A 22,847-nucleotide genomic window follows, 5' to 3' on the forward strand; every position below is an offset into this window, starting at 1 on the left:
CCCTGAAGCGTCTGCGTGACCAGGTTTGCACGGTGCAACGGCGACGCGGATAAGCTGCGGTATCGACCTCCCTGGCCTTCTCCGCCTCTTCTTTATGGTGCATGACGGCTTCGCAGAGTCTCTGGAGGATTTCCCAAATGCATGTCCGTGCTTGTAACTGCTACTCTCACAATGTTATCGACAGTAGCGTCCTCGCCCTGTAGCACACGCAGTAGAGCCCTCCTTTCCACCTCCGATGCTAGGTGTGAGACACCACCTCGCCAACGAAAAACGAAGTAAGTTTTATCCGTTACTATGTTTTTTATTGTTTTTCGAATTTCTTAACAATTTAACTCTCAAAAACTTATGTTGTATTTTATTACTATGTATTTGTAGAACATAAAAGTGATTATAAATAATATTTATTTTAGGATGATGTCTCCAGATCTCTATCCTACATCCCCAGCTGTGGCCTCTTCTTCCAGGGTCGCACACAGAAGCCAAGACAATATATTTTTAATTTTTTTTAATAATATCGTATAGTATCAATTTAATTCTTGAAACCCCTACTCATGAAACTGAATTCTATCACTCCTCCTTTACTGTGCAAAGTATCCTGCTTTCCTTATCAATTGAAATGAGACAAGCTGTCTTTATTAAAAAATCTTGTTTTTGATAATTTTTCTTCTGCCTAGTAATTAGCTAGGAACAAATGATTATGAAACTAAAGAGGTTGTAGCGCCACTGATTATTATTAGTAATTACTTACCTACTACTTATTTATATTAATTGTGACTCAACCTTTGGATTAGCTTTTACATTTTTGTTTATACATATTATAATTTTATATTTAGACTTTACTTTATTTTAGTTATAGTTACATGTTCTTTTGTTAATTATTTGTGCACTTCTTGTACTTTACCCTCTGTAGGTGTATCTTTTTTTATTGTTCCATATTAGGGTTGTCTGGAAGAAATCGCTTGTTGGCGATAGGGCCACCCGTTGCTTAATAACTTATGTAACCTGCTTTTTTTATATGTATGTTTTTGTATAAGGTAACGAAGTGTAAATAAATCGTTTTATTGAAATAGACCTATTCTTTGAATAATATGGAAAACGCTAGACGTTCGGCCATCTTGCCGTCTTTTGTTTGTCGAAGGCATTACTAGATTAAAAGATGTGTTTGTGAGTTTAATTTTACCTTCAGAAAACTTTTCTAGTAGTAGTGCAGTAGAACAGTAGATTAGAATTTTCAGAAGGAAAAATTAGATAAAATTATCTTCTCGAACTTGTGCTTTTCGTAATGTTAATAAATGCTTCCAAAGCCAATTTGAATAACAATATAGAATTCCTTAATAATTACATTTATTATATTTGATAGAAGTATGGGGTAGCGGTACAACTAGTAAACTTATACAATTTCAGGTTTTACAAAATAAATAGCTTTCTTTACTAATATAATCAACATTTAGTAGTTGCACCAATACACTAGATGCCTCTTGGATAAATATATTCAGGTATAACTCTTACTCAAATATCATTAAAAATATTGATTTTTTTTTGTGTATACGATTTATGATATCATTAATTCATCTACTTCACACAAAGGCTACAATTTGACCATAGAGCTCCTGGCTGTCTCTGCCTGTTTGGTTGGAGAATAAAAGAAAATAGTTTATATATTATATTTTAATATTATGTAACATTCTTTGGTTTTTCTCTTATGGCACCATGATAGAGTTTCTCTTATCTATTTACCTACCTTATATTTAACTACTACTTAAAATAAACAAAAATCTGTTTTTTAATTTATAAAAAAATAGTACCAAAAAGGTAAAAATTCAGTTACATTATGCTTTTTAATAATATGTATAGTCCTTACTTATTAATAAACTATGGTCCACTTTGATGGCCGCTCACAAGGTCCTGAATCAGGACAAAATCTATTAAATGTTGAGCTGCTATCATGACCTAAGATTTCTCTCTCCTCTTGGATCCTGAATGAAAATGTACTCTCATGTGTGCCGATAAAGTATGCTGCATAGGAACATATAATTTGATCAATAATTGCTACTCCTCCGTCTCTAAATTTCTCTATATCTGCTTTTGATGGCATATAGTAGTATACTGAAAAACCTAAGTGAGTAAGCTCTATTTCCAAGTCTCGTAAAGAAGATATTGCCGCATCGGTTGCTATATATACTTTGTTTATATATGAATTAAAGTCCTTCACTGCCTTTTTTATTTGTTGAGCTGTGCCCTTGATAGATGGTACATCTTTTTTACGATACCGTGCAAAGTCCTGCCTTCGCCAATGAACACTTATATAGTTGTTGCACATTTTTGTACTACATTCCAAGTACTTAGATACAAATTCTTCTGCTCTTTGTACTAATTTATCATTGAATTTCATGCTTCTTCTGCAATCCCAATAAGTTTTTGTTCCATAGGCATCATGCAAGGCTATTTCTCCATGAGCAAACATGATGTATTTGTCATGTGGATGGAGTCCAATTAATTCCCAAAGTTTAGAGATTTTACCTTGAAAATTTATGCAGATCACTTCCTTTGCTGTTATGTTGTTATAACCCCAGAAACCATCATAATTACAACCTGAACTGACTTCCCATTTTTCAATAAATTCAGCGTTTTCGAATGCATCAGCAAAATTTTGCAAGACATAAATACGATCAATAATAACAGGGAGTTGTTTGGTTTTATCAAATAGTTCATATAATTCTACGATTGGAGAAAATGACTGCATTGATTTAACATCGAAGAAACTACCCCATGGCAGTGGAACGTTTTTTTTGGTAACAGATTTCCAGTGGTATAAATTATACCAAGGAGGCAAAACTAACCTCCAACTGAGGCGCCTACCACTTTCTTGGGCTTCGGCCAGCATAATAGCAAATCTCATGTACACATCGCGACGTAAATTAAAACCTTCCGGTGGGTTCACATCATAAAATATGTATTTTTCATAAGAAACTTCTTTATGGCAGCTCTGATTTTCTACCTCGCAAATTTCTAGCGATTCTTGTTTGCCAAACGCCAAAAATGTAAGGAATAAAAACGATTTAATAATCATTTTAGTATTGTAATGAAAATTAAAAAATTAAAGCGCTTTTAAAAACTTGCATATTTTAAAATATTTTCGTTATAGAATGTTTTTGTTTACGATTCTCAAACCCCAGATAAATTAGAGACTTATCTAACAGAAAATTTAGTATTTCATATACTATCTATGTCTATCAAGTATCACTTCAGCGTACAAAGGTATTCTGATTTCTGTGTATATTGAAACGACACTATTTTAGGTTTCTAAATATTTTTTATTCTCTGGTGGGTTAGCAAACGAAAATTAAGTCTTTTGTGATATGTCACTGTCATTGTCTGGTCTCCTTAGCCTGTGACACAAAATTATTGACTACAGTGATGTCATTTTTCTGTTCACTGAGTGCATGTGTAATAATTCAAAAAAATATTTAATCCTTATTACTAAAATTTACTCCATTAAGAAAACATGGAGCTAAATGATGTTATTTTTAACCAGCCCGTCGTAATAGATAACGTAATTGCACTGTTTTATCTAATGTTTTTTTTATTATTATTATACCGTCTAGAGTCCCACGTATATAATGTCCATTTACAGTTAAAAACTCTTATACACTAACTTTTTGCTCTTAAAAATAGTTAATTGAATTATTTTACAATAAATTCCTTAGTTTCTACTATGCATTATTAGTTCATAACTGAGTCACCATTGTTCTAGTATTGATTATTTTTATGGAGTCGTCAATAATATTTCATTTGCATATTGCAGGGTTCTGGTGTAATTAAAGCAGGTTTCGCTGGAGATCAAATACCGAAATGCAGGTTTCCAAACTAGTAAGTAATTTGCTGTGCAACAATTAACATTTTATATTCATATTGGAAAAAAAACAACCTTTATTACTTTTTAAAACTGTTGATACATTTCGACATAAATTACTGAGCTTTTTTAAGTTTTGATTTATTAATTTGTTAATACAGATTGTATGCACTATAGATTTCTAAATGCATTGTTTAATTAAAAGTGAAGAGAAATCATTTGATGTTTAATTCAGTTTATTGAGTTACGTATATTATAAAAACAAATTCTTGCAGTATTGGCCGTCCAAAACATATCAGAGTGATGGCCGGTGCATTAGAAGGAGAGTTGTTTGTTGGTCCCCGAGCTGAGGAACACAGAGGTCTATTGAGCATTAAATACCCAATGGAACATGGTATTGTTACAGATTGGAATGATATGGAGAGAGTGTGGAATTATATTTATAGTAAGGTAAGGTATATTGAATACAAAAGAAAAATACTAGAATTACATTATTAACTAATTCTTTATAAAAATGTATTATTCTTTCTGACAAATTACTGGTTTAAGAATTTGATCCAAAGCTTTATTTTAAGAAAATATACACATTTTAATTATATTTTTTTATTTAATATGCCTGAATACCTACTATTTAGTTATTACATTTTATTATCAATTGCATTTAGGTAAATCAGATTATAATATATATTTATTTTAAACCATTAGTATACATTGAATATGAAAATCACAAGATAAAATAATTCAGTAACATCAGAAAATTATATCATTGTGTATCATTTTATGTCAATGTGATTCTAATTTTAGTTCACAGATTATAAATAAACTTCTGTAAAAGTACTTTTGTGATGGCATTCCAAATTATTTCAACACTTAATGCTATCATGCCACACCCTGCTACCGAATATTAACAGTGTTGTGCTCTTTTAATGTAGTCAATAATGAACTGTTGTTATATATTCTGACCGAATACATTTATTCATTTTCTTTCCTTCAAAAGTACTCCAGTTAAAACAGTGCAAGGGGACTCATTATTTTTTATTTTGGTTAGAAATGGGAGAATGCACATTTAATTTTAGTGGCAACATGACAAACATAGCATCAAGGTTTAAATTAATGAATCACAGAATAATATCTCCACATACAAAAGCTCCCGGTTTGGTGTACAGCACTTCGCCAGCCAGTATCAGTAATTATATATTGGATATTTTCAGGACCAACTATCAACCTTCTCAGAAGAGCATCCAGTGTTACTTACGGAAGCACCATTAAATCCTAGACGGAACAGAGAAAAGGCAGCGGAAGTTTTCTTTGAAACATTTAATGTGCCTGCACTTTTCCTTTCAATGCAAGCCGTACTTAGTTTGTGAGTTTTATCTTAATTGTCTGTAACATACTTTATTATGATATTTTAAATTTGTGGACATCTAAAATTACTATAGTATACATATTCAAATATTATATATATGACCACCTAGTTAGCTAGTAGCAACCAACTAGTTTAATAAACCGATCAATTAACAGACTAGCTTTTTAACTAAACAGCGCCATTTAACTAGCGGCCTGAAAGATATTCAGCCATAGCCGTTTGTCATTTAAAAAACTGGCTAATGCTTAGGCCATTCAAACGATAGAGTAACCATGCCAGAAATAAAAAAGATGAAATATCTGACATAAAAAATATTTCTTTAAAAATTAAATTGCTTGTGTCAGTCACAGCAAAATTCTCACTTATAATACCACAAGAGCTTCAAAATTATCGGGTATTTCCCGATAGGTTCGTTGCAAACAATTAATATAGTCGTCATGACGACTATATTTGTTTGCAGGGAACCTTGAGGGAAATGCCCGATAATTTTGAAGCTCGTGTGGTAATCGGGGGATTATTTTTCCGACCCAAATGTCGGCCAATAGAATTGCACCATGATACGAAATGTACAGTTAACAAATAAGAATTTCATAATGAATAAAACAACTACTTAATACTTTTCTTGAAGCAACGACCAGAGAAAATTTTCACAAAAAATTATCAGTATAATACCATGTAGGTTGTACCACGTGACGTCGAATGGTGCAATTCTATTGGCCGATATTTGGGTCGGAAAAATAATCATTATTATTGTCACTACACTCTTCCATTGTATTTGTTGGTTTTCATTAAACTTTGGATAACAAAATCAAAGTTGTGATTTGCTGAAGCTTTATTGACAGTTTGAAGAGTTTCGTTTCGAGTTTGAGAGTGGCAAAAAGTGGAGCTAAATTTAAATTAACAGTCAATAAATAAATAAAAAGTCATTTGCCTAGCTGTTTGATCAACTGGCTGAATATCTTTCAGGCCGCTGGTTAAACGGTGCTGTTTAGTTAAGAGGCTGTTGATTGAACAGCCAATTAAGCTAGTTGGCTGTGACATATATAAATGTTTCAGTTGTTTTTAAGATATTAGTATTATATATAGTACTAGCTGATCCGGCAAACGTCGTTTCGCCATGTATATCATTTATAATAAAAAAATAGGGGTTGATCGTAGAGGGGTGAAAGTTAGGGGTTGTATGTATTTTTTAATGCTGTATCATAAAAAAATAGAAATTAAAAATTTTGTCTAAAAAATAAAAATAAAAATTTAGGGGTGGACTACCCTTAACATCTGGCGGGCTGATTTGTGAATCTAAACCATTCCCAGATCCCCTTGAAGACACACAAAAAATTTCATCAAAATTGTTCCAGTCGTTTAGGAGGAGTTCAGTCACATACACACGCACACAAGAAATATATATATTAAGATATACATATTTCATATAAACAAGCTGAAATGATCATAAGTATTAAAAGTTATTTTAAAGCGGGCCATAGACGGACCGCATGGCCCGCTTATGTGTCTTAAATTTATTTTGTTTGATTTTCAATTCTAACGTAAATAGTTTTTTTTAAACATACAATTAACATGTTATTTGACGGGAATGGAAAACGTGGAACAGCTTGTTTGAGTGCTTTTACTAACACTACAATAGCTAAAAACCTTCTTCATAATGTTTATACTCTATGGCTCTTTATTGTAGATATGCAACTGGGCGTACAACAGGTGTGGTACTCGACTCTGGAGATGGTGTGACCCACTCGGTACCAATATACGAAGGCTTTGCAATGCCTCACAGTATTATGAGAGTGGATGTTGCCGGACGGGATGTAACGCGATATCTTAGGTAAGTTTTTTTATTGTTTTCAGATATTCATTTGTTGACTTCCATATTTAATTTGACTATCTCATATTGAAGTACAAGTCGTCAGAAATATCTGCGAACCTGGCTTAATGACGTCATACAAACTGGAGAGATAGCAAAAAAATTCTGATTGGTCAATATTAAAATTCTGATTGGTCAATATTTTTGTCGCGTCGGCGATTGCGTTGGCAACGGTACTGGATAGGCGAAAACGGGGCGGGGTGCGGGGAAGCGCCAGGGGAAGCGCATTCCAGCGAGGTTCGCAGATATTTCCGACGAACAATAGCTATTTTCTATCCCTTCACATTATATTTTTGTGAATATACAAAAAAAGGGTGCGTTTACTTATGTACGCGCGTAAGAAGTTATACTTCTTCTTTGGCTTTCTTTATTTAAAAAAAAAAATTAAATAATAAATATTTAACGTTAATAATTTAATAATATTTAATATTTAGTATATTATTCAATTATTAACTAATATTAATAATAATAATAATTATTATTTATTATTTTATTATATTATTCATTCAATTTAATAACTAGGTACATACCTAGTTATTAAATTGAAAAATTCATAACCTTTTAACTAAGTAACAATAGGTCTTTGTGAAAAAGCATTGCTAAATTTCTTTGAAGAAATAATTAAATCTCCTTTATTTGTTTAAAAGGTACTACAAAGGTCATTATGGTCATTCAAAATTCTTGGCATAGCTGCTAACTTCACGCATATTCTATTTCTTTTTACTTGTAGATTGTGTTATTCTCATCTCGCTCGCGCACGCTCGGCGCCCGGCTGGTTTAAAAAGAATTCGTTAGCGGGCAACTTTATACTGATAATTTTGTGTCACGGTGCGCGCGCATCGTAAAATTTTACTCTCATCAATTTTTCATAACGCGCCTAAAGAAGTATAACTTCAATAAATAAAACTAAACAAATGTTGACCGCGTTAAAAGTTTTTGAAATATTAAAATAGGTAGCTTAGAGTTTCTCGCCAGATCCACTCTTGCGCTTTACGCTCTATTTGGTAATTTGCAGTAAATTTAGACTTGGGGCCGTTCAAGTATTACGTTAGCACTACAGGGGGTGACAGGTCTTTTGGTGATTACGTCAACAGTAATTATTTACTTTTTTACACATATTAGCTACACATTGTCTATGCTTGAAAATGAAATGCACTGTCGAGGATTCCTACAAAAAATTAATACGTTTATGTACTATTCTTTTTGAGAGCTTTGCTTTCTTTTGCTCACAAGAGGGGGGAGGGGGGGATAAATTGCAGTAAATCGGCTTACGTAATACTTGAACGACTAGGTATGGGACCTAATCTGCTGTTTACTAATAATTTGCTTATACCATACCATAATTGTCATGTATTTTAGAATAAATAACTAGTAACATATACTGTAGAGGTACCCGTCCATAAATTACGTGAGGTGTTTAAGGGGGGGAGGGGGTCGAGCCAAATCTCATTTAATCTTACGTTGGAGAGAGGGGGGGTCTCGGCAAATATCACGTAATTTTTTCTTATTGTAAAATTTTTTTTAGGAAAACGGTTGACCCTAAAGGCCATCTCTACAACTTACCGCTAACTCCATACGCTCAACATTTCACTTATTTTGATTTAGTTGAAAATAAAAGCACGAAGCAATATTTTTTTTCTTTTTACAATAACAATCCAACGCTAAGTAAAAGCGTTAGAAACCCACATTTTGAAAATTCTCACGTGAGATTGGGGGCTGGGGGAGGGGGTTGAATAAAATCTCACGACATTCCACCAGGGGGGGAGGGCGCTACAGAAAATTAAAAAAAAACACCTCACGTAATTTATGGACGCTCCCAGACATAGCATTATATGTGATGTGGTGAACTTTAATAAATACATACCAATTAGACAAATCCTAGTTATATCAAAAAATGTTCGAAAGTTTTAAAAATCATATGCCCAATAGCTTTGCTTACCTTAGCTGACAAGGGGGGGGGGGGGGGGGGGATATATAATTTAAGTAACGCTTACTAATATTGATTACATTGCATTATACAATATTGTAGGTTGCTGTTACGCAAAGAAGGTGTGAATCTACGTACTTCAGCGGAACTGGAAATCGTTAGGTCGATCAAAGAGAGAGCTTGCTATCTCTCTCCGAACCCGTTGAAGGAGGAAACAATGGATTCAGAGCGGGCACAGTACACCCTACCAGATGGCACGCAATTGGAGGTTTGAATTTTTATTAACATTAGAAAACAATTTTTTACCGGATTGAAGTTACAAGTCACCGTGAGCACGCACGCTGTAAAGCACGCGAAACGTCGGTTAAATTTAAAATTATGTTAAATAATTGTAAATTTATAATAATTCCTAACTTTAATCCGGTAAAAAATTGTTTTCTTTAAATGTGTAAAGGCCGATTTACATTATCTTAGTGTTTAGGAGAGTGCTTTAGTACAACTTGAAAGGCAAGTTCTTTAGCGTAGCGTTTACTAAAGCAAGTAGCGTTTACATGTTTCAACTAAAGTACTATCCTAAAGCACTCTCCTAAACACTAATGATAATGTAAATCGGCCTTAAGATGTCATGTGGAACATGGTGTAATGGTTGAAGCTACTTACAAACGTTGTGTTAAACAAAAAACTTGGTGATTAAAAGGAGTGGCGGAGAGTTTATTGCAACTTCTTCTCTTCCGTTCTACGCCCTTGATTGAGAACTGGCAGTATATGTAAAATTAGAAGAATTTCATATATTTTTTTTGACGTTCATAAGTGAAGGGGTCAGGGGAAAAATACCTTTTTTCACATAATTAACAAACTGAGATATTATTAATTAAAAGACAAGACCTAAGTAAAATAGTGTCATTAATACCCAAACAAATAAGAAAAGCTTTTTTTATTGAAAGGATGTGTATTATTAATATAATTATATTTTTTTTTTTAATTTTGACTTCACATCAGCTAAGAGTTATAATAAAAAATTGTGACTGAGTCAGAATATTCTCGTTAAAATCATCCTATGTCCACCAACATCAGGGGAAAAACGATTGATGTCACCAAGGCACTTCAACTGCAATAGTTATAATGGTATAAGGGGGAGGGCAGGTTAGGGGTAGGTATAGGGACTAAAAAAAAAAAAAAAAAACATGGCGATTAAAAAGAGTGGCGGAGAGTTTATTGCCAGTTCTTCTCTTCCGTTCTACGCCCTTGATTTGAGAACTGGCAGTAAATGTAAAATTAGACGCATTAATATTTATTTCTTTAATGACGAATCACAAGTGTACATTGTGTTACCTACGTGAATATGATTTTTGAATTTTGAAATTTTGAATCAAATCCATTGATATATAAAAAACCCAAGATGCACAGTCTCGAATAAAAGTAACGCTCGAAAGTGTCCCGAAACACTATTTCTGTCCCTTTCTATAACAGTATGTCTATAACAGTATGTCTATAACAGTATATGTTACAAGCATATATTATTGCAAAATCAACCTTACGCGAATTTCTTAAAGTTGTTATTACAACGCAGTGTATACGTACTTAAAGCAATAAAATTTTACGACCGACCGTGGTCGGTAGGACAAGGTATTGAGTGGAGTCGAACATTACTTTTTTATTTACAACTATTTAACATAATTTTAAATTTATCCGACTTTTCGGGTGCTTTACAGCGTGCGTGGTCACGGTGACTGAAGACAAAAGGTGTTGGATGTTAAATAGTTGTAAATTTATAATAATACATAACTTTAATCCGGTTAAAAAGTTTTTTCTTTAAATTAAAAAAAAAAATGTTAAATTGGCTACCTCCTGACCTACACTTTAGCGTAAATATATTTATCAAAAACTACACACAAAAAAGTTCAAAAGTACATAAATTTATTTATAAAAAAAAACACAAATAAATAACATCGACTCCACGTATTAGACGCGAGACTATTTGAAATGAGTGCACAATTTAGAATATTGCGCTCATTTTTTGAGGACGTTTTTTAGACGTTGATTGTGCATCTTGGGTTTTTTATATATCAATGATCAAATCTAATTATTTTACTTAAGGTTTGAAAAAAACTGTTTTGCCTAAAAGTCTTATTTTTCCTGCACGGTTCTGACATTGGGTGTTTTTTCCCTGTACCGGTATTTAAAAAGTTTGAAAGCGCAGAGACTATAGATATTATTGCCCTGTTGTTTATGACAGAACTTAGCGACAGATATTACCATTCAGACTGCATCGTCAGTTGAAAAAAAAAATGTGACATAAGTTGTTTTTCCCCTGACCCCTTCAAGTGTAAATTGTGTTACCTAAATGAATAAATGATTTTGACTTTCAGATTGGCCCGGCGAGGTTCAGAGCACCAGAAGTGTTGTTTAGACCAGATCTCATCGGAGAGGAGTGTGAAGGTACTTTTATTAATTTATAGACTAAACTTGCTATGCCCATTATTCGATAATCCCTATTTTATAATTGACAATAATGGACAATATGCTTCAATTGATTAAAGTATTTAGAAATAACTAGCGGACAGTGATGCTGTACACACGTTGGAATTAAAAAAAAACTTTAGAGGTGTCAAGGGACACCCGGATGGAACGAAGTGCCTTTCGATTAATTTATATGTTAATTGGTATCATAACAGTATGATAGATTTTATCGACACCAATCTTATATTTCATCGTCTATTAAAGTTTTAAGAGACCAGGAATCTAAAAGAGGAAGAAGGATGATGTCGTTGTGCTACGCTGGGATTAAATAGTAAAATAACATAAATATAAATTAAGTGGCACAATTAATAAGCATATTTCGTATTTCGTGGTTCAGATGTTTTAATTTAGTCTCATCTGGTTCATCTCCTTGTATAAGCTGTTCTCGTTGTGATATTAGTTCACTAATTTTTGAATTCGCAGAAATTTATGACATTTTCCTAAAACATTATTTTTTTATTTATTATAATGAATATTTTTTATAGGTATTGTATTGAAAAAAATTGCAAGGAAACTAGGGACCCCGCAATTATTATTGTAAAAGGATTCTGGTGTACGTTTACTACGACTAATTTAGTTTAGTGATTCCAAAAATAATTTTCACTTATCGCTGCGAAAAAAAAAACCAACATTACGAGGTGTTCCCAGGCGGTTACCCATCCAAGTACTGACCTCACCAGATGTTGCTTAACTTCGGTGATCGGACAAGAACCGGTGTATTTCAATAGCAAATAGCAAAAAAGGTGTCGTGACAACTTTTCGTAAGAATTTTTTCCGTCTAGCCCCCTTTCACAACGCGCGATAAGGAACTACGTTCCAAAAAAAATTAAAAAAATCTAAGCTATTCTCTAATGTGAAGCAATTGCATCCGTAGGAGTTTATATACAAACACACACAGAAGATTTATGTATATAAAGACTAGAGATTTAAAACTTGATAAATTATTTAAATGATCCTATTCCTGGGGATTGATTTGCCAGTTCAAACAATTTGTATCAAAACTTAGCGATTAAAAAGAGTGGCAGAGAATTTCTTGCCAGTTGACCGCTCTACGCCCTTGACTTGCGAACTGGTAGTAAATGTAAATTTAGAATTAATTTAACATCTTTTCCGTTGACTTTCATAAGTGTTCTGGGTGTGTTACATTAGTAATAAATGTTATGTCATGTCATGTCATGTCAATGTCAAATTTTGACGTATAATCGAGCGACATTTCACAAAGTTAACAAGTTATTTGTGTCCTGTGTTTTCTTTAGTTGATTAGGTAGAATCTTTAGCTTGATACATTAGCGTGGAAAGGAAATTATGATTAATTTAATAGATTTTATAAAAAATAACATTTTATACAACACTATAACACAGATTCAAAATAAAATGCCAGTTTGACATTTGAATAAATTTTTTTTATGGCTCTGGCACGATTTGTGCATTAGCCAGCGTCAAGTATAGGATTTTATATAATTCGTGCTTGTCTTTAGAAATTCGACCGTGTCCTCCATGTACGGTTTAAGCACTCGCCCGCACAACCCTCCCAAAGGCCGAGAACAAATTTAAATTAAATTAAAACTTGCCCTCGAACCGGGAATCGAACCCGGTACCCCTCACCTAGCTGCCACTTAATAAGACCTCTAGGCTATGAGGCCCCCATTTCAATATTTAATTACCGTTAAAATATCGTAAGGATGTTATCAAACAGCTACAGAGTCAAGAATGATAACTTTTATAATTACACACGGTACACATTGGTTATAAAGCCATTTCGTTCATTCTTCGATTTATGATTGCACATCTCTTCCATATCTTTTGTTTGTGGTTTGAAAGTACGCCATGTTGGTTTACTTTTTAGTGTTAGAGGTACACCAAATGAAAACCGAAATAGAATTCACTGTCTTTATTGTCCTCTGACTTACATGGCGATTTTAGGGCGACTGATTGATCCACGTGCAAGTGGAATTACGAAATAATGATACGTAGACAATATTACAAATGGAATTACGAAATTTTTATATAGACAATAGCTGACCTGGCTAACTTCGTTCCGCCCTACAACCTTATAATATCGTTGTTACTTTAATTTAACTTATTTTAGTTAATGTTAAGTAGGTACCTATTACATTAATACAACTTTTTTGCAAATACAGAAATGTTTTGTTGCTTGCCATTGCGAAAGAAGAATGGCAGTTTTACACATTAGGCATCTTCTCTCTAGCGTCAATATGGCGATACTGCATGTTAAGCACTTTCTGATATCCAACATCTTTTGATCAGGATCAAAGCATGGTTATGCATCTCCTCATTCACCTCATGATCGGAATTTCTTGAATTGACACGAATTCGACGTAAAATGATGCGTAGTTTTGTCAACAGATGGCACCATATGGTTTTTGCATTCGTAAAATTAATTAATTAATTTATTGTTATTCGATAACTTATCCGATATTTTATTGCCTTTTCTGCTATTCGGGACGGAAACAAATCCAACAAATCAAAAACCATGGCAATCGGTCCAGCCGTTCTCGAGTTATAAGTGTTGTAACAAACACGACTTTCTTTTATATATATAATAGATAATTACACCTCTACATACACCCCCTTAAAAAAATAAGTAAAATTGTTTTTTTTTTTAATTTTATGACCTAGTAGCGAGACCTTTTAGCCAACTCATATTTTGGATTTCAAATTGAATTCAGAATAAATGAACAGTCTCTATCTTTAATCGGCAGCTCATATCTGAGCGCCATGGTCAGCAAGGAAACATCTGGAGCTGATAATAATCTGTTTCCTCCGATTTCTGTCCAGCGCCTCTTATGACAGTATACAGTTTTGAGGACGACGAGTCTTTCACTTGATTGGTCCATCTGGTTGGTGAACGACCACGTGTTATTTTGCCTTCTGTGTTACCAACCACGATTACCGAGATCAGTAGGAATGAAAATGAACAGTAGGTAGTTTTATATCTGACAATATTTTTTTATAATTTCTAGGTCTTCACGAAGTACTTATGTTCGCGATACAAAAGTCTGATATGGATTTACGCAAGGTTTTATATCAGAATATAGTGCTTAGTGGTGGTTCCACGTTATTCAGAGGGTTCGGGGATCGATTATTGGCTGAAATACGACGGCTGGCACCTAAGGATATGAAGATAAGGGTGAGTTTTGTTTTTGACGTGACAACGTCTTATAATTCGATGGAGCCGGCTTCACGCACGAAATAACATGACTCATGCGGCGTTACCTCGCTCTGAGGCGTTCCATTTAAAATTGACATATGTATTTATGCGTACAAATAAATGTAACTTGATCAATTCAATTCTGATTTCCATTTACCTCCTTCTCTATATTCACTTATAATACCACAAGAGCTTCAAAATTATCGGGTATTTCCCGATAGGTTCGTTGCAAACAATTAATATTAGTACGGGAGGTAGCAACGTTTTCGAGAAAGAATTTCAGGTCAGCTGATTTTGTGATATGTCTTCCTTCTTGCACTTCCGGTTAGAGTCTGGGCAATCTGGCTGGCGGTAGCGGTTGCGTTCATTAGTGCGCATCCTATCTGTCCAGGTAATAATCCTGGATTTTAAAAGCATTTTAAGAAGCGTAATTTTTAATTTTTCGTTTTTAAATACGTCTACCTGACATACTTTTTTTATTGCCAGACATTTTTCACGTTGCTAACTATGTGCCAGACGCGATTTTAAGTTTTATTTTTATAAAAATTTCAAAGCATTTTAGAATGTCTGTAATTTTAATATTATGTTATTTAAATATAAGGAAAACTGAAAATGAATTTGCCAGACATTAATTCGGTTGTTAAGTCTTGAATTAAAATGATAAAGTTTTGCAGTATGATGAAGCATTGCATTTTAAGAAGCGTAATTTTTGATTTTTCCTTTTTAAATACGTCTACCTGACATACTTTTTTTATTGCCAGACATTTTTCACGTTGCTAACTATGTGCCAGACGCGATTTTAAGTTTTATTTTTATAAAAATTTCAAAGCATTTTAGAATGTCTGTAATTTTAATATTATGTTATTTAAATATAAGGAAAACTGAAAATGAATTTGCCAGACATTAATTCGGTTGTTAAGTCTTGAATTAAAATGATAAAGTTTTGCAGTATGATGAAGCATTGCATTTTAAGAAGCGTAATTTTTGATTTTGCCTTTTTAAATACGTCTACCTGACATACTTTTTTTATTGCCAGACATTTTTCACGTTGCTAACTATGTGCCAGACGCGATTTTAAGTTTTATTTTTATAAAAATTTCAAAGCATTTTAGAATGTCTGTAATTTTAATATTATGTTATTTAAATATAAGGAAAACTGAAAATGAATTTGCCAGACATTAATTCGGTTGTTAAGTCTTGAATTAAAATGATAAAGTTTTGCAGTATGATGAAGCATTGCATTTTAAGAAGCGTAATTTTTGATTTTTCCTTTTTAAATACGTCTACCTGACATACTTTTTTTATTGCCAGACATTTTTCACGTTGCTAACTATGTGCCAGACGCGATTTTAAGTTTTATTTTTATAAAAATTTCAAAGCATTTTAGAATGTCTGTAATTTTAATATTATGTTATTTAAATATAAGAAAAACTGAAAATGAATTTGCCAGACATTAATTCGGTTGTTAAGTCTTGAATTAAAATGATAAAGTTTTGCAGTATGATGAAGCATTGCATTTTAAGAAGCGTAATTTTTGATTTTTCCTTTTTAAATACGTCTACCTGACATACTTTTTTTATTGCCAGACATTTTTCACGTTGCTAACTATGTGCCAGACGCGATTTTAAGTTTTATTTTTATAAAAATTTCAAAGCATTTTAGAATGTCTGTAATTTTAATATTATGTTATTTAAATATAAGGAAAACTGAAAATGAATTTGCCAGACATTAATTCGGTTGTTAAGTCTTGAATTAAAATGATAAAGTTTTGCAGTATGATGAAGCATTGCATTTTAAGAAGCGTAATTTTTGATTTTTCCTTTTTAAATACGTCTACCTGACATACTTTTTTTATTGCCAGACATTTTTCACGTTGCTAACTATGTGCCAGACGCGATTTTAAGTTTTATTTTTATAAAAATTTCAAAGCATTTTAGAATGTCTGTAATTTTAATATTATGTTATTTAAATATAAGGAAAACTGAAAATGAATTTGCCAGACATTAATTCGGTTGTTAAGGTTTGAATTAAAATGATAAAGTTTTGCAGTATGATGAAGCATTGCATTTTAAGAAGCGTAATTTTTGATTTTTCCTTTTTAAATACGTCTACCTGACATACTTTTTTTATTGCCAGACATTTTTCACGTTGCTAACTATGTGCCAGACGCGATTTTAAGTTTTATTTTTATAAAAATTTCAAAGCATTTTAGAATGTCTGTAATTTTAATATTATGTTATTTAAATATAAGGAAAACTGAAAATGAATTTGCCAGACATTAATTCGGTTGTTAAGGTTTGAATTAAAATGATAAAGTTTTGCAGTATGATGAAGCATTGCATTTTAAGAAGCGTAATTTTTGATTTTTCCTTTTTAAATACGTCTACCTGACATACTTTTTTTATTGCCAGACATTTTTCACGTTGCATGAATTATTCATAACTTACATTTAGTAATTAGGACAATTTAAATAAAGTGTTGATTATTAATTTTAATCTAATTTTATATTCCTTTTTATGCTCGTACTACAAGCATTATACTGCAATACTTTTTCATTTTAATTCAAGGCTTAGCAATCGAATTAATGTCTGGCAAATTCATTTTCAGTTTTTATTATATTTAAATAACATAATATTAAAATTACAGACATTCTAAAATGCTTTGAAATTTTCATAAAAATAAAACTTAAAATCGCGTCTGGCACATAGTTAGCAACGTGAAAAATGTCTGGCAATAAAAAAAGTATGTCAGGTAGACGTATTTAAAAAGGAAAAATCAAAAATTACGCTTCTTAAAATGCAATGCTTCATCATACTGCAATACTTTATCATTTTAATTCAATACTTAACAATCGAATTAATGTCTGGCAAATTCATTTTCAGTTTTTATTATATTTAAATAACATAATATTAAAATTACAGACATTCTAAAATGCTTTGAAATTTTCATAAAAATAAAACTTAAAATCGCGTCTGGCACATAGTTAGCAACGTGAAAAATGTCTGGCAATAAAAAAAGTATGTCAGGTAGACGTATTTAAAAAGGAAAAATCAAAAATTACGCTTCTTAAAATGCAATGCTTCATCATACTGCAATACTTTATCATTTTAATTCAATACTTAACAATCGAATTAATGTCTGGCAAATTCATTTTCAGTTTTTATTATATTTAAATAATATAATATTAAAATTACAGACATTCTAAAATGCTTTGAAATTTTTATTAAAAAAAAACTTAAAATCGCGTCTGGCACATAGTTAACAATGGGAAAAATGTCTGGCAATAAAAAAAAGTATGTCAGGTAGACGTATTTAAAAAGGAAAAATCAAAAATTACGCTTCTTAAAATGCAATGCTTCATCATACTGCAATACTTTATCATTTTAATTCAAGACTTAACAATCGAATTAATGTCTGGCAAATTCATTTTCAGTTTTTCTTATATTTAAATAACATAATATTAAAATTACAGACATTCTAAAATGCTTTGAAATTTTTATAAAAATAAAACTTAAAATCGCGTCTGGCACATAGTTAGCAACGTGAAAAATGTCTGGCAATAAAAAAAGTATGTCAGGTAGACGTATTTAAAAAGGAAAAATCAAAAATTACGCTTCTTAAAATGCAATGCTTCATCATACTGCAATACTTTATCATTTTAATTCAAGACTTAACAATCGAATTAATGTCTGGCAAATTCATTTTCAGTTTTTCTTATATTTAAATAACATAATATTAAAATTACAGACATTCTAAAATGCTTTGAAATTTTTATAAAAATAAAACTTAAAATCGCGTCTGGCACATAGTTAGCAACGTGAAAAATGTCTGGCAATAAAAAAAGTATGTCAGGTAGACGTATTTAAAAAGGAAAAATCAAAAATTACGCTTCTTAAAATGCAATGCTTCATCATACTGCAAAACTTTATCATTTTAATTCAAGACTTAACAACCGAATTAATGTCTGGCAAATTCATTTTCAGTTTTTCTTATATTTAAATACCATAATATTAAAATTAAAGACATTCTAAAATGCTTTGAAATTTTTATAAAAATAAAACTTGAAATCGCGTCTGGCACATAGTTAGCAACGTGAAAAATGTCTGGCAATAAAAAAAGTATGTCAGGTAGACGTATTTAAAAACGAAAAATTAAAAATTACGCTTCTTAAAATGCTTTTAAAATCCAGGATTTTTACCTGGACAGATAGGATGCGCACTAATGAACGCAACCACTACCGCCAGCCAGATTGCCCAGACTCTAACCGGAAGTGCAAGAAGGAAGACATATCACAAAATCAGCTGACCTAAAATTCTTTTTTTTCAAACGTTGCTACCTCCCGTACTATATAGACTATATTTGTTTGCAGGGAACCTTGAGGGAAATGCCCGATAATTTTGAAGCTCTTGTGGTATTCGGGGGATTATTTTTCCGACCCAAATGTCGGCCAATAGAATTGCACCATGAGACGAAATGTACAGTTAACAAATAAGAATTTCATAATGAATAAAACAACTACTTAATAGTTTTCTTGAAGCAACGACCAGAGAAAATTTTCACAAAAAATTATCAGTATAATACCATGTAGGTTGTACCACGTGACGTCGAATGGTGCAATTCTATTGGCCGATATTTGGGTCGGAAAAATAATCATACAAAATACATATCAAACAAATAATTTTTTTTTTTTTTTGAAAAATGCAACCATCCCATCAATATTTTTTTATGACGTTGTCACGTTCAACTATCGTCAGTAAACCAACTTTACAGACAACCGATTTTTTTATCTGTTTGGGGCCGTTCAAGTATTACGTAAACACTATAGGGTTCTTTGATTTTCTTATTTGGTGATTACGTCAACAGTAATTATTTACTTTTTTACACATTTTACCCATACGTTTCATTACATAAATTAATACGTTTATGTACTATTATTTTTAAGAGCTTTGCTTACTTTTGCTGACAAGAGGAGAGGGGGGGGGGGGTGGGGGGAATTCCAGTAAATCTGTTTAATTGGAAAAATCTAACTTTTTGAAGTGAAGAAATCTAATTGACACTTATGTTATCGGTAACGAGAATGTTATATTACAATTAGCTGATCCGGCAAACGTTGTTTTGCCATGTATATTATTTCAATTCAAGTTCAATAAAAATAACTATCTACTATGATAAAAAATAGGGGTTGGTCGTAAAGGGGTGAAAATTGGGGTTGTATATATTTTTGTATATCTTTAAAAAAATAAAAACAAAAAATAAATGTCTCAATTTTTTTTGGGGTGGACACCCCTTATCACTGAGGGGTTTGAAAGATAGATAGTCGCCGATTCTCAGACCTACTGAATATGCATGTAAAATTTGAATAAAAAGCGGTCAAGCCGTTTCGGAGGAGTATGGTAACTAACATTGTGACACTAGAATTTTATATATAAGATTTATGAGTGTGGTAAAACTAAAGGGCTCATTTCGCTTCAAGTGTGGGATGATTGTTTACAAAATAAGTTTACATAACTCGGGTGACACATTACGAGAACGGGATAGGGAAGAATCGTGTTTTTGAAGTTTACTTCTTTAGGCACGATGCGCGCGCACCTGTGACACAAAATTGTTAGTGTGATTATAGCGTGCGCGAGCGAGATAGGAATAAGACAATCTATAAGTAAAAAGAAATAGAATATGCGTGAAGTTCGAAGATCGCAAATTTTGAATGACCATAATGATAAATGACATTTGTCATTTACCTTTTAAACAAATAAAGGAGTTTTAATTATTTTTCAAGAAAATTTAGCAATGCTTTTTCACAAAGACCTATTGTTACTTAGTTAAAAGGTTATGAACCATACCTAGTTATTAAATTGAATGAATAATATAATAATATAATAAAATGATAAATAACAATTATTATTATTAATATTAATTGATAATTGAATAATATACTAAATATTAAATATTATTAAGTTATTAACGTTAAATATTTATTATTATTTATTTAATATTTAAAAAAAATAAAGAAAGCCAAAGAAGTATAACTTCTTACGCGCGTACATAAGTACACGCACCCTTTTTTTTTTATTGTCAAAGTGTGACTTTCTGCTATACACTTTGAAGTCCCACAACAAGGAGACTAAATCTCCAACGTTTTGAACATTCCTTTCAATTATATTGTATTAAAATAAATAAATTTTCCAGATCTCAGCGCCCCAAGAGCGTCTATATTCAACATGGATCGGGGGTTCTATTCTCGCATCACTCGACACGTTTAGAAAGATGTGGGTCTCGAAGCGAGAGTACGATGAAGAGGGCCATCGCGCTGTGCATCGCAAGACATTCTAAATATTGCTTGAAAATATCGTGTATGAGTGATATTTGACGTCTAAATTGTTTATTCTTTACTAAACAAGTTAAGATGGTTTTTGATATCAAATTCACGCTTGTATTAGTGCGATATCATGTACGCTATATGTATATAAGTAAAAAATCGAATTATTGTGTTGTTTTAATATCCAAGTTTAAAAAAGAGGTCTTAGCTATTTCACGAAAGTTCTGTATGATACGGTTTTTGACAGCCAAAAGTCATTCCATACTTTAATAAGATGAATGAACGATCTATGTTCGCGCTTTTTTTATGTTTTAAATATATCCACAGAGCGCTTAAGTATAATATCTATAATAGTTACTATTCGTGCTAGGCCTTAATAAATTATTACAAGATTTACAATTGGTTGTCATCTGATTTCAATAATTGTGATGATATTGCCGCCAATATTTAATACAGATTCACAATATGCAGCTTTACTTTTAAGTTTAATTCCTAACGCTTTTAGACAATAGATTTTCGCCGCGCGTGTCAAAAAAAAATGCTTGACAATTGACATTAAAATAGGTCAACACTCAAAGACCATGCAAATTTAACGAGTCATTAGTAATTCTTGTCGCATGTTTTGTTGTGGAAATCCTTTTTTTTTTTTTCGTATAATATTGTACCTTTTCGCAATAATATATTTTTTTTATATACCTACATAGCATGAAATCTTAAGTTAAAGGGTACAGCTACATAAACTAATTATTTGCACATTTAATGTAGCTTGCCTACTACATATTTAGATGTAAGAAACTCATAATTTATTTAAGAAGCACTTTATTCCAATAAAAATTTTCAGAACTCTTTGCGTTTTATTTTTGTTCAATTTTCTTTTTGAGGTCAATATCTGACCGTTATGGTAGGGGAGCCCACGATGCTAAATGGGGATTTACTCGAGCGTCGTAGAGACCTATTGGGATGCAAAGCTTAGATAATAAGAAGAAAAAAATGTTATATGATATATACCTTTTCATCGGTGGGGGAAGCGGCTATAGATTGTTAAATATGTAAAAAAAACTGTTGCATGGACATCCTCGAGCGCGTCAGATATTGATAGCATCAATGCCCTACGTATTTTTAATAATGTACGTATGTTAATCTGATCGTTTGCATGATGCGGGTGGTTGTATTTAAGGGTTGAAAATGAAAAAAAAATAAAAATTATCGAGCGCGTCAGATTTTCTAAGGGAGTGTTAAGTAAACCAAAAAAAAAGCTATCATTCACTAATCTGATGATTTCGATGGGACGCAAGCCCACGACCATTTTCATAATCTGCAAAAAAAAAAATCGCAATTTTGAAATACTCAAGCGCGTCAGATTAAGATATATGTGGTTCATCTTTATGTTCTAAACGTACTGTCTCATAATCTGACGATTATCTAGAGGGATTCGCCTGATCTGACAAAGAAAATTTAGAAAAACGGTTCACCTAAAGGGCCATCCCTGCAACTTCCCGCTAATTCCATTCCTGGGCGCTTAAAATTGATATTTTGAGCTCGCTGAGTTCAAAGAAATAACATTTCTTTTTGCTAATGTAACAGGAAACAATATCAAATTTAAATTAAAAAATTACTTTATAAGTCAAACAATAACAAATTATGCATAACTAAAAGTAGGATGTCGTCATTTAGTTCATGTTCGAATATGTAAATTCGAATACACATCCTGTATTCGAATGAGAATTTCTCGTCAAGAACAGGTTTCTTGCATCGGCTGTGGAGCGTCATTGTTTCAATTGGTATATGTTGTTCGTGCAATTTTTATGGTTTATTGGTGGGGG

At 32.1% G+C, this 22,847-nt stretch overlaps 2 protein-coding genes across 2 annotated transcripts; one reads left to right on the plus strand and one right to left on the minus strand.

Moving 5' to 3' along the window:
* Positions 1–1,660: 1,660 nt before the first annotated feature.
* On the minus strand, positions 1,661–3,228 carry LOC125058737 (GDP-fucose protein O-fucosyltransferase 2). The gene has a single exon (XM_047662876.1). The coding sequence runs from the start codon at positions 3,068–3,070 to the stop codon at positions 1,865–1,867; it is 1,206 nt and encodes a 401-aa protein (XP_047518832.1). The 5' UTR covers positions 3,071–3,228; the 3' UTR covers positions 1,661–1,864.
* A 166-nt stretch (positions 3,229–3,394) lies between these two features.
* On the plus strand, positions 3,395–21,192 carry LOC125058519 (alpha-centractin). The gene is made up of 9 exons (XM_047662608.1): positions 3,395–3,553; positions 3,806–3,870; positions 4,129–4,303; positions 5,065–5,216; positions 6,907–7,050; positions 9,119–9,284; positions 11,386–11,455; positions 14,521–14,687; positions 20,895–21,192. Exons 1-9 carry the CDS (start codon positions 3,506–3,508, stop codon positions 21,036–21,038), a joined length of 1,131 nt encoding a protein of 376 aa, XP_047518564.1. The 5' UTR covers positions 3,395–3,505; the 3' UTR covers positions 21,039–21,192.
* Positions 21,193–22,847: the final 1,655 nt, after the last annotated feature.

Source organism: Pieris napi, chromosome 18 (genome assembly GCF_905475465.1).
Source record: "Pieris napi chromosome 18, ilPieNapi1.2, whole genome shotgun sequence".
Lineage (NCBI taxonomy): Eukaryota > Metazoa > Arthropoda > Insecta > Lepidoptera > Pieridae > Pieris > Pieris napi.

Coding starts and splice junctions, on each gene's coding strand:
- LOC125058737 (XM_047662876.1), bottom strand. CDS start 3,070: ATGATTATTAAATCGTTTTTATTCCTTACATTTTTGGCGTTTGGCAAA.
- LOC125058519 (XM_047662608.1), top strand. CDS start 3,506: ATGGAGCTAAATGATGTTATTTTTAACCAGCCCGTCGTAATAGATAAC. Junction 3,871..4,128: donor AAATGCAGGTTTCCAAACTA/GTAAGTAATTTG, acceptor AAATTCTTGCAG/TATTGGCCGTCCAAAACATA. Junction 9,285..11,385: donor CAGATGGCACGCAATTGGAG/GTTTGAATTTTT, acceptor TTTGACTTTCAG/ATTGGCCCGGCGAGGTTCAG.